This window comes from Doryrhamphus excisus, chromosome 2, assembly GCF_030265055.1.
Source record: "Doryrhamphus excisus isolate RoL2022-K1 chromosome 2, RoL_Dexc_1.0, whole genome shotgun sequence".
NCBI lineage: Eukaryota > Metazoa > Chordata > Actinopteri > Syngnathiformes > Syngnathidae > Doryrhamphus > Doryrhamphus excisus.
Genome location: NC_080467.1, coordinates 30,111,495 through 30,124,071, shown reverse-complemented (window position 1 = coordinate 30,124,071; position 12,577 = coordinate 30,111,495). Strand labels below are relative to the sequence as shown.

At 51.0% G+C, this 12,577-nt stretch overlaps 1 protein-coding gene across 11 annotated transcripts in view; it reads left to right on the top strand.

The window, feature by feature from the left end:
- The window catches only part of dlg3 (discs, large homolog 3 (Drosophila)), a 69,229-nt gene that overhangs the window by 11,667 nt on the left and 44,985 nt on the right, over positions 1 to 12,577 (top strand). For 6 of the 11 annotated variants that reach the window (XM_058053295.1, XM_058053264.1, XM_058053287.1 and 3 more), the window contains exon 1: positions 4,255 to 5,442. The exons of 3 other annotated variants lie outside the window; for them this stretch is intronic. In XM_058053295.1, coding sequence (XP_057909278.1) covers positions 5,047 to 5,442 — 396 coding nt within the window. In that variant the 5' untranslated portion in view covers positions 4,255 to 5,046. Of the gene's footprint in view, positions 1 to 4,254; positions 5,443 to 12,577 lie in introns of those variants that run through there. 2 more of the 11 variants (XM_058053303.1, XM_058053227.1) reach the window with 1 other exon arrangement.

The window sequence follows — 12,577 nt, the reverse complement described above, 5'->3', positions numbered from 1 at the left end:
GTGACGGCCCATCTTTACTTCCCGAGAGCTTCTTGTTCCAGATGCTCCACGTTGAGCACGAAAAAAACCTGATCAGCCACCTGAAACGCTAAAGGTTGGCTGGAGACCTCCATGGCATCACAGGGGCCGCTCGGAGCGTGTGCCCGAATACAGTGCACCTTGCTGGGCTACAGCAGGTGGCTCTTCCCCCTCTATACTCTGGTTCTCCTGGTAGTAGTCATGTCATGATGTTTCCACAGGTATCGGTCTTAGTTTGCATGAGAAACAGAATTGTGGCAAAATGCAGGCTTTTGCAGAGGGGGGGGGGGTTTGCAACAACGTCTCGGATGCACACTTCCTGTATGGCAAAAGTGCAGATCCTCGCCCTCCCAGATGTCCATCAGTCGTCCCCTTCAGTATGTGCCATGTGCAGGATGCTGCAGGGATGTAACGACACCCCAGAGCCTTGCACCCCCCCCCCCCCCCACCTCCTTTTTGCACTCTGCCAAAGCTACAGTAAAGGCTTGAAAGGACGCTTCCCCTTTAAGACGCCCTCACTACCGACTTGCCTTATAAGGTGGCGCATCCGGTCATGTGACCGCAGGAGTAGTCGCATAGCTCGTCGGAGAAATGCCTAGAAATGACTCAATGCACGGCGTGCACGCCGGTTGGGGGGTGGAACTCTCATTAGGACGGCTTGTGTGTGTGTGTGCTCGGGCGTCCAGGTGGTTTTATGTAATAAGGGGGCCGCGCTAGCTGATGCTGAGCGGATTGAGAGGAGAGGAGAAAGTGTCTCCGTGGAAGAGCACCAATGATAATCCCGCCCGTCCTGGTGCCGTAAATCACATCTTTTTTGGTTGTTGTCAAGGCGCCGATCAGAGGTCACCGCTTTCATTTGGCGAGATAAAGCACCTATCTATGGCTTGCCCCCCCCCCCCTGAGCTGTTAATTGTGCGCGGCGTTCATCAAGGTTTGTGCGCGTAAAAACAGGAAGAAGCAAAGCCGCAGCAGGCGGGCTTGCAGAGTGTGCAGAAACGCACGTGAGGTGAATGCCATGAGTCACGCAGGTTGGCGGTCATGACGGCGTATGGCGGCGTATGGCGGCGTATGGCGGCGCTGCACCTACAGGAGCCACGGTGATGGAGTTGGTGCGGTAAAGATGCAAAGCGATGGTCAAAATGCGGTATGCTAAGTTCCGGTGTACACAGAAGAGGTCACGGCAAAACAGGAAGGTGACATTAGCACGCTAGCAATGCTAAAACAGGAAGGTGCTGTCGGTGCGCTGTCTCGCTGCCACGTGGCGTCTTTGGGAACGCTCGCGTCAAGAAAGGTCACCTTCAATTGCTTTCGTTCCTCGTTTCGATACATTCGCAATCGTTTGAAAACAGTCCTGATGCTAATGCTAGGATGTTAGTGATGCTAACATTACCATGCTAAACCTGTCTGCTAATGTTAAAACAAATGAAAATACTATACAAATGTTAGCATGCTAGCAATGCTAACATGCTAACATTAGCATGCTTAAAATGCCAACATTAGCACGCTAGCAATGCTAAAACAGGAAGGTGGTGTCGGTGCGCTGTCTCGCTGCCACGTGGCGTCTTTGGGAACGCTCACGTCAAGAAAGGTCACCTTCAATTGCTTTCGTTCCTCGTTTCGATACATTCGCAATCGTTTGAAAACAGTCCTGATGCTAATGCTAGGATGTTAGTGATGCTAACATTACCATGCTAAACCTGTCTGCTAATGTTAAAACAAATGAAAATACTATACAAATGTTAGCATGCTAGCAATGCTAACATGCTAACATTAGCATGCTTAAAATGCTAACATTAGCACGCTAGCAATGCTAAAACAGGAAGGTGGTGTCGGTGCGCTGTCTCGCTGCCACGTGGCGTCTTTGGGAACGCTCACGTCAAGAAAGGTCACCTTCAATCGCATTCGTTCCTCATTTCGATACATTTGCAATAGTTTTATGTTTATGTTGTGATGCTTAATTGGTGATTAGCCGTGATGGTAATGGGAAGGTTTGTGGTTGTTATCATTTAAAACTGTTGTTGTTGGTATTTACAAAATGTATCACAGTGGCACCCTTCATGCCTCGGTGTTCACATAGGCGACCATAAAAGGTTCGGCCACCCCTGCCTTCAGTGTCCCACATGACCAAAGTTTCACTTCCTGTCAAGGTGCTTCATATCGAATCATTCGCCGTACGGGATGCGTCTGCATCTGACCGCAAGTATAAGAGACACGGGCCGCGAGTGTTGCAACATGTGCTCGGTCATGTGTGCCGTGATCAATATGCTCACATCTTCCTCTCAAGCTGCTGCCCCCTAAGCCCCGCCTCAGCACGGCCCTGATTGGCTCCAACAGGCCCCGTCGCTGCCGTGCTGCAAATCCGTGCAAGTTGATGCACTTGGTGAATCTCTGCAGGTTAGAGTGAAAGATAAAAGATCCCGAAGAGCTGAGCCGCTCGTGCACGTAATGAAGGGTGGCGGACCCCCGCCGCCTGGGACCCTGCTGAGGTTTAACAGGAGGGTGGCGCCCACATGTAAAGTCCGCGCAGCACAGACACGCCCAGCTCCTGTCCATGTCACATGCCATGAATAATACACGCACGCCGCTCTTTAATGGCCACCTCGCCTCTCCACAACGTCTGCTTCATGTGTGATCCCTCCTCCGTCTTTCTGCTGGCGTCCACCCACTCCTCAGCCCGAGCGTGTAATCTCCTTGCTTTCCTTCACGTGTGTTGATGTCATCACTGGAGAAAGAATGCTTCTTTTTTTTTTTTTTTACCCCCACGCTTCCCTAAATGAGGCTTCATGTTGCTCATTTTTCAGCCAATCCAGCATAGCAGCCAAAATATTTATCTAACAATATTACAGCAGCTCACCTCGCGTTCAAGCTTTAAGGTACCACATAAAAGTACTGGAATTTACAGACCATAGAACGCATCGCCACTGAGCATACATTCTTACATTTATTACTTAGTATGTACTTATGCACTACACAGTAGCACTGTGTATATAAGCTCATGAAAACAGTCCCGATGCTAATGCTAGGATGTTAGTGATGCTAACATTACCATGCTAAACCTGTCTGCTAGTGTTAAAACGAATGAAAATAATACTATACAAATGTTAGCATGCTAGCAATGCTAACATTAGCATGCTAGCAATGCTAACATTAGCATGCTGAAAATGCTAACATTAGCATACTAGCAATGCTAACATGCTAACATGAGCATACTAGCAATGCTAACATGCCAACATTAGCATGCTAAAAATGCTAACATTAGCATACTAGCAATGCTAACATGCTAACATTAGCATACTAGCAATGCTAACATGCCAACATTAGCATGCTAAAAATGCTAACATTAGCATGCTAGCAATGCTAACATGCTAACATTAGCATACTAGCAATGCTAACATGCCAACATTAGCATGCTAGCAATGCTAACATGCTAACATTAGCATGCTAGCAATGCTAACATGCCAACATTAGCGTGCTAAAAATGCTAACATTAGCATGCTAGCAATGCTAACATGCTAACATTAGCATACTAGCAATGCTAACATGCCAACATTAGCATGCTAGCAATGCTAACATGCCAACATTAGCATGCTAGAAATGCTAACATGCTAGCATTAGCATGCTACCAGTCAGCGTGAAGTGTTTCTTTAAGTCTGTACTACTACGGTTGCTATGCTAACATTCACATGGAAGAACCAGGCGTTTATAAATGCTAACCCAAATTCTGACTTTTTGACACGCGAGCCACCAAAAGGGGCCCAAAGAAACCTGAAAGGGGTCACACACACACAGATTTGGTTGGATGCATGAAATGGCTCCCACACGCGGACTCGTAGTTAGCAGATCAGCCTGGTCGACACATTGACACCGATTGGCCCGCTGCGAAAAAATCAAGAAGGTCAAATAAAAACGAACCGTTGCATCTTACAGTACAGCGTGTGTGCGTGTGCATGTGTGCGTATGCGTGTGCCATTTTCAGTCCGAGCAGGCAGGCAGGAGTGACGTTACGGTGCGCCTGCCCCTTTAAGAGCAGCAAGCGGAGGGAGCGCTCGCTGCTGCTGCTGATGGCGGCGCTGCAAGCTGATTGGCTGTGGCCGTCGGGGGGGGGGGATGAGAGAAGAGCGAGCGGGATGCTGCTACGTATCCCCCCCCCCCCTCCACCGCTCTCTCTCGCTCTCTCTCTCTCGCTCCCTGTGTCTCTGCACCCCCACCCCCCTTGCTCGCTCGCATCCCTCGGAATAATCCACATCTAGGGCAAGCTGGCGGAGAGGCGATCACAGCTCAGCTCCTCTGCAGGCTGGGAAAGAGGCGGCACTACCACCCTTTTCAACGCAGGAGGAGAACAAACCTGACATTTTTGAGCCAGGCGGAAGATAAGAATTGAAGAGCAAAGATTTTCCATCGGAGGACACCGTTGATTTATACATATTGTTTGTATATCTATATATATTTGTACACACGCTTATAGATATTTATATATATATATAGATATATATATATAGATACAAGTATCCTTGTACATATCTGTATTTGTGCTCGTCTGTTTATATTCATATTTTTATATGTATGTGTGTGTGTAAATATATATAATATATAAGCAAGACATATATATATATATATATATATGTATGTGTAAATATATATATAAATATATATATATGAATTTCTATGCGCATCACTGTGAAGCAAGAGGATTCTCATCTCATCGGGGCTGGTCTCTGATTGTGCGATCATATATTTTGAATATTTGATCTTCTACGTCAAGAGGACAAAGACGACGTGCCCATTTTGTATTTTTGTTTTCCTGTTGCTGCATCCCGTCTCCCCGTCCCCGTCTCCCCCTCTCCGTGTTTTTCCTGCCAGAAGACTTGAATCAGAGAGCAGGATTTGACACAAAAAGAAAAAGGAGGGGGGGGAAAATCGCTTGAAATTCTTGCGATCAGCGTCGTCGTTCCCGCCGGCATCCGCGCCGTGTGACATCCGAGGAGGAGACCGCCAGTGCCACGCCGCCCAGCGCCAGCCCCGTCCAGCATGCACAAGCACCACCACTGCTGCAAGTGCCCAGAATGTTATGAGGTCACCCGCATGGCGGCCCTGCGCAGGATGGACGCGCCGTCCTACGGAGGGGACTGGCAGGCCGAGCCCTACGGATACCCGCCCGGGTACGGAGGGGGCCAGACCTTGCCCGCTCCGGCCTCGGGGGGAGGAGGCAACATGGGAGGAGGAGGAGGAGGTGGAGGCGGCGGCGGAGGAGGAGGGGGCACCTTAGGCAGAAGTAAGGGCAAGATGATGTCTGGCGGGGGTTCCGGAGGCCCCAACCCGAAGGGCCAGTCTAAGGGGGGGCCCAAAGTGAACGGCAACAACTCCGGCGGCCAAGGAGGATGGTGGCCCGAGTGCACCTGCACCAATCGGGAGTGGTATGACCAGGTAGGCCCTCTTCCTCACGTGCGGGTCCGGGGCGGGGGTGGTGGTGGGGGGGTCGTGAGCGTGTCTTGGCGTTCTCTGTGGCTGCTCGGCGGTGTGGGAAGGACAGAACAGGACTGATCCGGTTTGGCTGCAACATGGAGATCATGTGTGATGACTAATGCCTGGAGATTTTCAACACGCCGCCCCGAAACACGCCTGGCGCTCTGCCCGCTCGGGGGGGCACGTTGGGGTGTCAGCGGGGTGACACGCCGTGTCTTCCTTGGCCGATGATGATCCGTCACGAGTCCTTATTAGGGGGGGGGGCCTCCATTTAGGCCCCCCAAAAGCCCCCAACTTCATGAAGGCCTTACTCAAGCTTTGCTTCAGTTCCGTGCTGTGGGGGGGTCATCTTCATCCTCATCCTCGGAAGCGTTAATTAAGCAAGGTGCATGTATGTGAGCTGAGGGTGGGGGGGGGGCGGCTCCTTGCCATGCATGAGCATGTGTCAACGTAGCGTCAGGCCGCCGCATCGCTCGCTTACGCCGCATTTGCAGCATGAAGGTGAGGAGGAGAGGAAGCAGGCGGGGGGTGTGTTGGTGGTGGGGGGGGGGCAAAATGGAGGTTTTTCAGTGATGCCCCTGAGCTGAGCCGCAGCCTGGCTTCAGATAAAGAAATGCGTTGGTCTTTTTTTTTTTTACTTTTATTTCCTACACGGACCACAAAGTGTGATTATGTAAGCAAATGCTGCCACTATTTAAAGCCCCCCCCCCCAACCCCCCCACCTTGGCATGTCAAACATACAGGCAATAATACAACATGTAGCAATTAGCAGGCAGGCTAGTATGGTGAAGGTGGGATTGGGTTGAAAAGGCAAATGTGAGAAATAAGCCAATAAAGGCAGGCGGTGGTGCTGGGGGGGGCGGCGGGGAGGGGGGGGGGGGTGTTGCGTTACGTAAGAGGAGAGAGTCAGCGGAGAGCAAGCAAGAAGGCCTCTCTCTGATGGTGTGGATGAGCATCTGCCCCGCCGCCCCTTCAAAGGAGCAGGATGAAGCCCAACCCGCTCATCCTTGGGAAATGTAGCCCCCAACGCGCCGACCCCCTCCCTCGTCATTGCTAAGCTATACACCGCCGGGTACAACTCGGGCACTTCTCGCGTGGTTTAGCTTTCATAACAAGCCGTGTGGCGCAGGATCACCTTGCACGGTTCTCCTCCATCCTTGTTTGGTCCTAACGTACGTACGGGGGCCTTCACGTTTGTATGGGTACCTTCACATCGGGCGTCTTCACGTGCGTACGGGTACCTTCATGTCGGGTACCTTCATGTCGGGTACCTTCACGTGTGTACGGGTACCTTCATATTGGGTACCTTCACGTGTGTACGGGTACCTTCATATTGGGTACCCTCACGTGTGTACGGGTACCTTCATGTTGGGTACCTTCATGTGTGTACGGGTACCTTCATATTGGGTACCTTCACGTGTGTACGGATACCTTCATATTGGGTACCTTCACGTGTGTACGGGTACCTTCATGTTGGGTACCTTCACGTGTGTACGGGTACCTGCATGTTGGGTACCTTCACGTATGCACGGGTACCTGCATGTTGGGTACCTTCACGTATGTACGGGTACCTTCATATTGGGTACCTTCATGTGTGTACGGGTACCTTCATATTGGGTACCTTCACGTGTGTACGGGTACCTTCATGTCGGGTACCTTCACGTGTGTACGGGTACCTTCATGTCGGGTACCTTCACGTGTGTACGGGTACCTTCATGTCGGGTACCGTCACGTGTGTACGGGTACCTTCATGTTGGGTACCGTCACGTGTGTACGGGTACCTTCATATTGGGTACCTTTACATATGTACGGGTACCTTCATATTGGGTACCTTCACGTGTGTACGGGTACCTTCATGTCGGGTACCTTCACGTGCGTACGGGTACCTTCATATTGGGTACCTTCACGTGCGTACGGGTACCTTCATGTCAGGTACCGTCACGTGCGTACGGGTACCTTCATGTCGGGTACCTTCACGTATGTACGGGTACCTTCATGTCGGGTACCTTCACGTGTGTATGGGTACCTTCATGTCGGGTACCTTCACGTGTGTACGGGTACCTTCATGTTGGGTACCTTCACGTATGTACGGGTACCTTCATGTCGGGTACCTTCACGTGTGTACGGGTACCTTCATATTGGGTACCTTCACGTGTGTACGGGTACCTTCATGTCGGGTACCTTCATGTGTGTACGGGTACCTTCATGTCGGGTACCTTCACGTGTGTACGGGTACCTTCATGTCGGGTACCTTCATGTGTGTATGGGTACCTTCACATGTGTACAGGGCGCCTTCACGGTTCATATGTTCACGCCTATAGTGAATGCCATCATCCGAACCCAGGAGGTTCGATTCCCCCCTCGGCCATCTCTGTGTGGAGTTTGCATGTTCTCCCCGTGCATGCGTGGCTTTTCTCCGGGTACTCCAGTTTCCTCCCACATTCCAAAAACATGCTAGGTTAGTTAGCCACTCCAAATTGTCCATAGGTATGAATGTGAGTGTGAATGGTTGTTTGTCTATATGTGCCCTGGGATTGGCTGGCCACCAGCCGTCTCGCCCCAAGACAGCTGGGATAGGCTCCAGCTTTTGATCTCAGCCTTTTCTCTTATAATACCGTCCGAGCGTGAGGAAAGCTGCCCCATCTTTGCCACCCATCACCAAAGTACTAGCATGATGGCAAACGAAAGACCTCTTCAGTCAGAAACGCCCCCCCTTCCATCGCCCCCCACCCCGCAGCCACCAAGCTGTCCTTCCCCAGCCTGGTGGCCATGATGCTCGTTAAACATTCATTGACTTTTGCTTTATTTATGGACGGACAGCCAGCGTGCCGTGGGTTTTGGCTTAGTGGATTATCTTGAGTCTTGCTATTTATTTCTGTTAAGGAAGCCCCCCCCACACCCCCCTGTCCGTCAGCCTGATGGGACATCCTGTAAAGAAAATACGGTTATTGGTATATAACGGTTTATTGGTTCCCGACCACAATTAGTCCATTTCCGCAAAGTAGAAAACCCAAATACGTATTTTACCATTATTAGAGCCCCGTAGACATAAAATAGCACCCCTATAGTCGCCTTTACACTTGTACTGCCCAATATAGGTGACATACTAAATACTTTTTTTGCATGGAGCAGCCCATGTGACCTAGGCTTAAGGAGGCAGGGCACGTACGGCGGAGATGGTGAAAATGGTGATTGACGCACGGTATCGGTATTGAATCGGAATCGGTATCGGGAAGCATCTTTGACACTTGCTGCCTTCAGGTGCTGTTTTCCTTGCTGGAGCGCATTTCTTCTTCGCCGTGGATGCGCCTGCTGTTTTAGATGAATTCACAGGCACAGTAGGCATTCCGTGTTCAACATTCCCATAGGTGATTACTGCTGGAACGCCTCCAGGCCCCATCACAATTGGTGTGTGTGTATGTGTGTGTTTGTGTATGTGTGTGTGTGTGTGAGACAATGACTTATGGGTGTCACATCCGTCGGATGAGCATTTGTCCGCACCCATGTGATTTACCCTTCCTGGTGCCAGCATCCAGGAGTCTTAGCGGACGTCATCTTCATGTGCTAAATGCCCCCCCCCCCGCCCCCCACCTCCATTTTCTAAACAGTACATTGCCCCCACATCAAGACTGAGCGTACGTTAACGTTAAACCCCAGATGGTCGCTTTTCCTCATGAAAAACGATACGATATTATCCACGCCATGCCGCCATTTTTGGCCTCATCGGGGTCAGCTGGAGTCTATCACAGCTGACTATCACAGCCGGACATTGGACCAACATGGACCGACATTGGACCAACATGGACCGACAGTGGACCAACATTGGACCGACAGTGGACCGACATTGGACCAACATGGACCGACATTGGACCAATATGGACCGACAGTGGACCAACATGGACCGACAGTGGACCAACATTGGACCAACATGGACCGACAGTGGACCAACATGGACCGACAGTGGACCAACATTGGACCAACATGGACCGACAGTGGACCAACATTGGACCAACATGGACCAACATGGCCCAACATTGGGCCAACATTGGACCAACATGGGCCAACATTGGACCAACATGGACCAACATTGGACCAACATGGACCAACATTGGACCAACATGGACCGACAGTGGACCAACATTGGACCAACATGGGCCAACATTGGACCAACATGGCCCAACATTGGACCAACATGGACCAACATTGGACCAACATTGGACCAACATGGACCGACAGTGGACCAACATTGGACCAACATGGGCCAACATTGGACCAACATGGCCCAACATTGGACCAACATGGACCAACATTGGACCAACATGGCCCAACATTGGACCAACATTGGGCCAACATGCACACAATATCTGCATTTGCTGTATGTGCTAAATGTCCCCATGCCCCCCCCCCCCCTCCACTCCATCTTCTAAACAGTTCATTGCCCCCCACATCAAGACTGAGCGTACGTTAACGTTAAACCCCAGATGGTCGCTTTTCCTCATGAAAAACGATACGATATTATCCACGCCATGCCGCCATTTTTGGCCTCATCTGGGTCAGCTGGAGTCTATCACAGCTGACTTGGAGTGACATTGTGGTCCGTCTAGTTCTGTACCCACTTGGACTATGGTTGGTATCGCCAACTTCTGATAAAAAATGACTTTATAGCCGTATCAATGATGAAACGTGACCACGCCCAGTGGATGACGTCGCCCGTGGCGGATGTATACGCTGAATGAAATGCTGTCATGGTGAGGAGAGGGAACTTTTGGGTGTGGAAGTATTTACACTGAACACCCCCCCCCCCCTCCATTTAAACAGGTTGAAACGCTCTACCATAGCATGAACGGAAGCTAGCAAAGTTAGCTTAGCGGTTGAGTGTGTGACCCGCCTGTATGAGTATATTTCCACCGGGTCGTTTTAGGGCTTTAAGGAAGTTTTATGGATGGTTTCTAAGTGGAAAAATACAAGAAGCAACTTTATTTTTGAACATAGGTTGAACTTTGGTGACTGTCCTTCAAAATAAGAGCACCGTTGACCCCGTGTTGTAAAGAAAAGAAGCGTGTGATGGGAATATCTTCCTTATGCGGGTGAAATGGCCTGGGTGCCAGTTGGTTGGAGGTGCGGTAGCAATGCGAGCGGAGGCATCCATTAGAACAGTTTGCCAGATTGTTGCCAAGAAATGTGCTTTTCCATTTCAGGCAGATCTATTTCATCATATGGACCTTGGCTGGCAAACAACCGGAATTGGGGGGGTGAAGGGACGCGGAAACGTGCTGTGGAACCCTAATATGTATGAGCTCTTTGATAAAGGTTTTGCTGGTCATCCATGGCCGCCCCCCCACAGGATGAAGGGGGTGCGCCTCGTCAGGTGTTTAGTTTGTTGATTAAGACGGCTTTGTCTCGTCAGACCGTCACGTTACAGGTGCCGGCGCCCCTTTGTCCCCGCCCGTGGTCCATATGGTGGCCGTCAGAAGCCCCGCCAGAGCTCGGCCTCCCATGAGCCCCCCCCGGGCCCCCTCCCTGCCAGAATGGAGGAGGGCACCGCTGTTTGTTTTCTTTTTTCTGCTGATCACAGTAGCGACTGGCCTAGAAAAGTGACAGCGCGAGGACCCCTGAATCAGCGATGCAGGCGCCGCGTTCTCAGAAACCCGAGCGACGCACCAGGGACTTTGGTGCGATTGTGGGGCACGGTTAAATAACCGCACCCCCGTGGCTGTTAATTAAAGCCGGCGATGGCACGGTCCGCCGGGCAGTGGATGCGGACGGAAGCGTGTTGTTGCAAAGTGCGGCGGCGCGCTCTCTCCGCAAGCTAGCATCCCCCACATGTTGCCATGGACGGCGTGGCTTTTCACAATCAATATCGCTGGAGAGCTCCTGAAGCTTTCTGACTCCTCTTCGTTTCTGTGTGGGGGTGTGTGGGGGCTGTCGGCGCTGCTTGTGCTTTTATTGCTTTTATCCAGCCATTTCATCAGCCCGCGTTTCTAGTCAGGCAAAAAGAAAAGAAAAAACAATCCAACGTCGAGGAACAAAGAGGAGATAATTACTAACCGCAATCAAATCTTGCTTCCTTTTTCAATTAAGAAAAGCTCATTAACAATTGTTGATCAGAAACAGACAAACACGCTTTCATTCATGTAGCACGGGATGCTAAGGCGCTAGCATGGAAAAGGAAAGTGCACCAAAATGAAGCGTAGTGGGATTCAGCCATCCTGTAAAGCCTAGGAAGGCCTCTCCTGAATCCTAGGTGGACCGACATGGACCAGCATTGACCGACATAGGTCGACATGGGTTGGCATGGAACGACATGGGTCAGCATGGACCGACATGGACCGGCATTGGACCGGCATTTACTGACATGGGCCGATATGGACCGACATGAACCAACATGGACTGGCATTGGACCGGCATTGACCGACATGGATCGACATGGACTGTCATGGATCGGCATGGGCCAACATGGACCGGCATTGACCGACATAGACCAACATAGACTGACTTGGACCAACATGGGCTAACATTGGACCAACATGGTCCAACATTGGACCAACATGGACCGGCATTGACCGACATAGACCAACATAGACTGACATGGGCCAACATGGACCAACATGGGCCAACATGGGCCAACATGGACCGACATTGGACCAACATGGGCCAACATGGACCGACATTGGACCAACATGGGCCAACATGGGCTAACATTGGACCAACATGGTCCAACATTGGACCAACATGGGCCAACATGGACCGGCATTGACCAACATAGACTGACATGGACCGACATTGGACCGACATGGGCCAACATGGGCCAACATTGGACCAACATGGGCCAACATTGGGCCAACATGGGCCAACATTGGACCAACATGGGCCAACATTGGACCAACATGGGCCGACATTGGACCAACATGGGCCGACATTGGACCAACATGGGCCGACATTGGACCAACATGGGCCGACATTGGACCAACATGGGCCGACATTGGACCAACATGGGCCGACATTGGACCAACATGGGCCGACATTGGACCAACATGGACCGACATTGGACCAACATGGACCGACATTGGACCAACATTGGACCAACATGGACCAA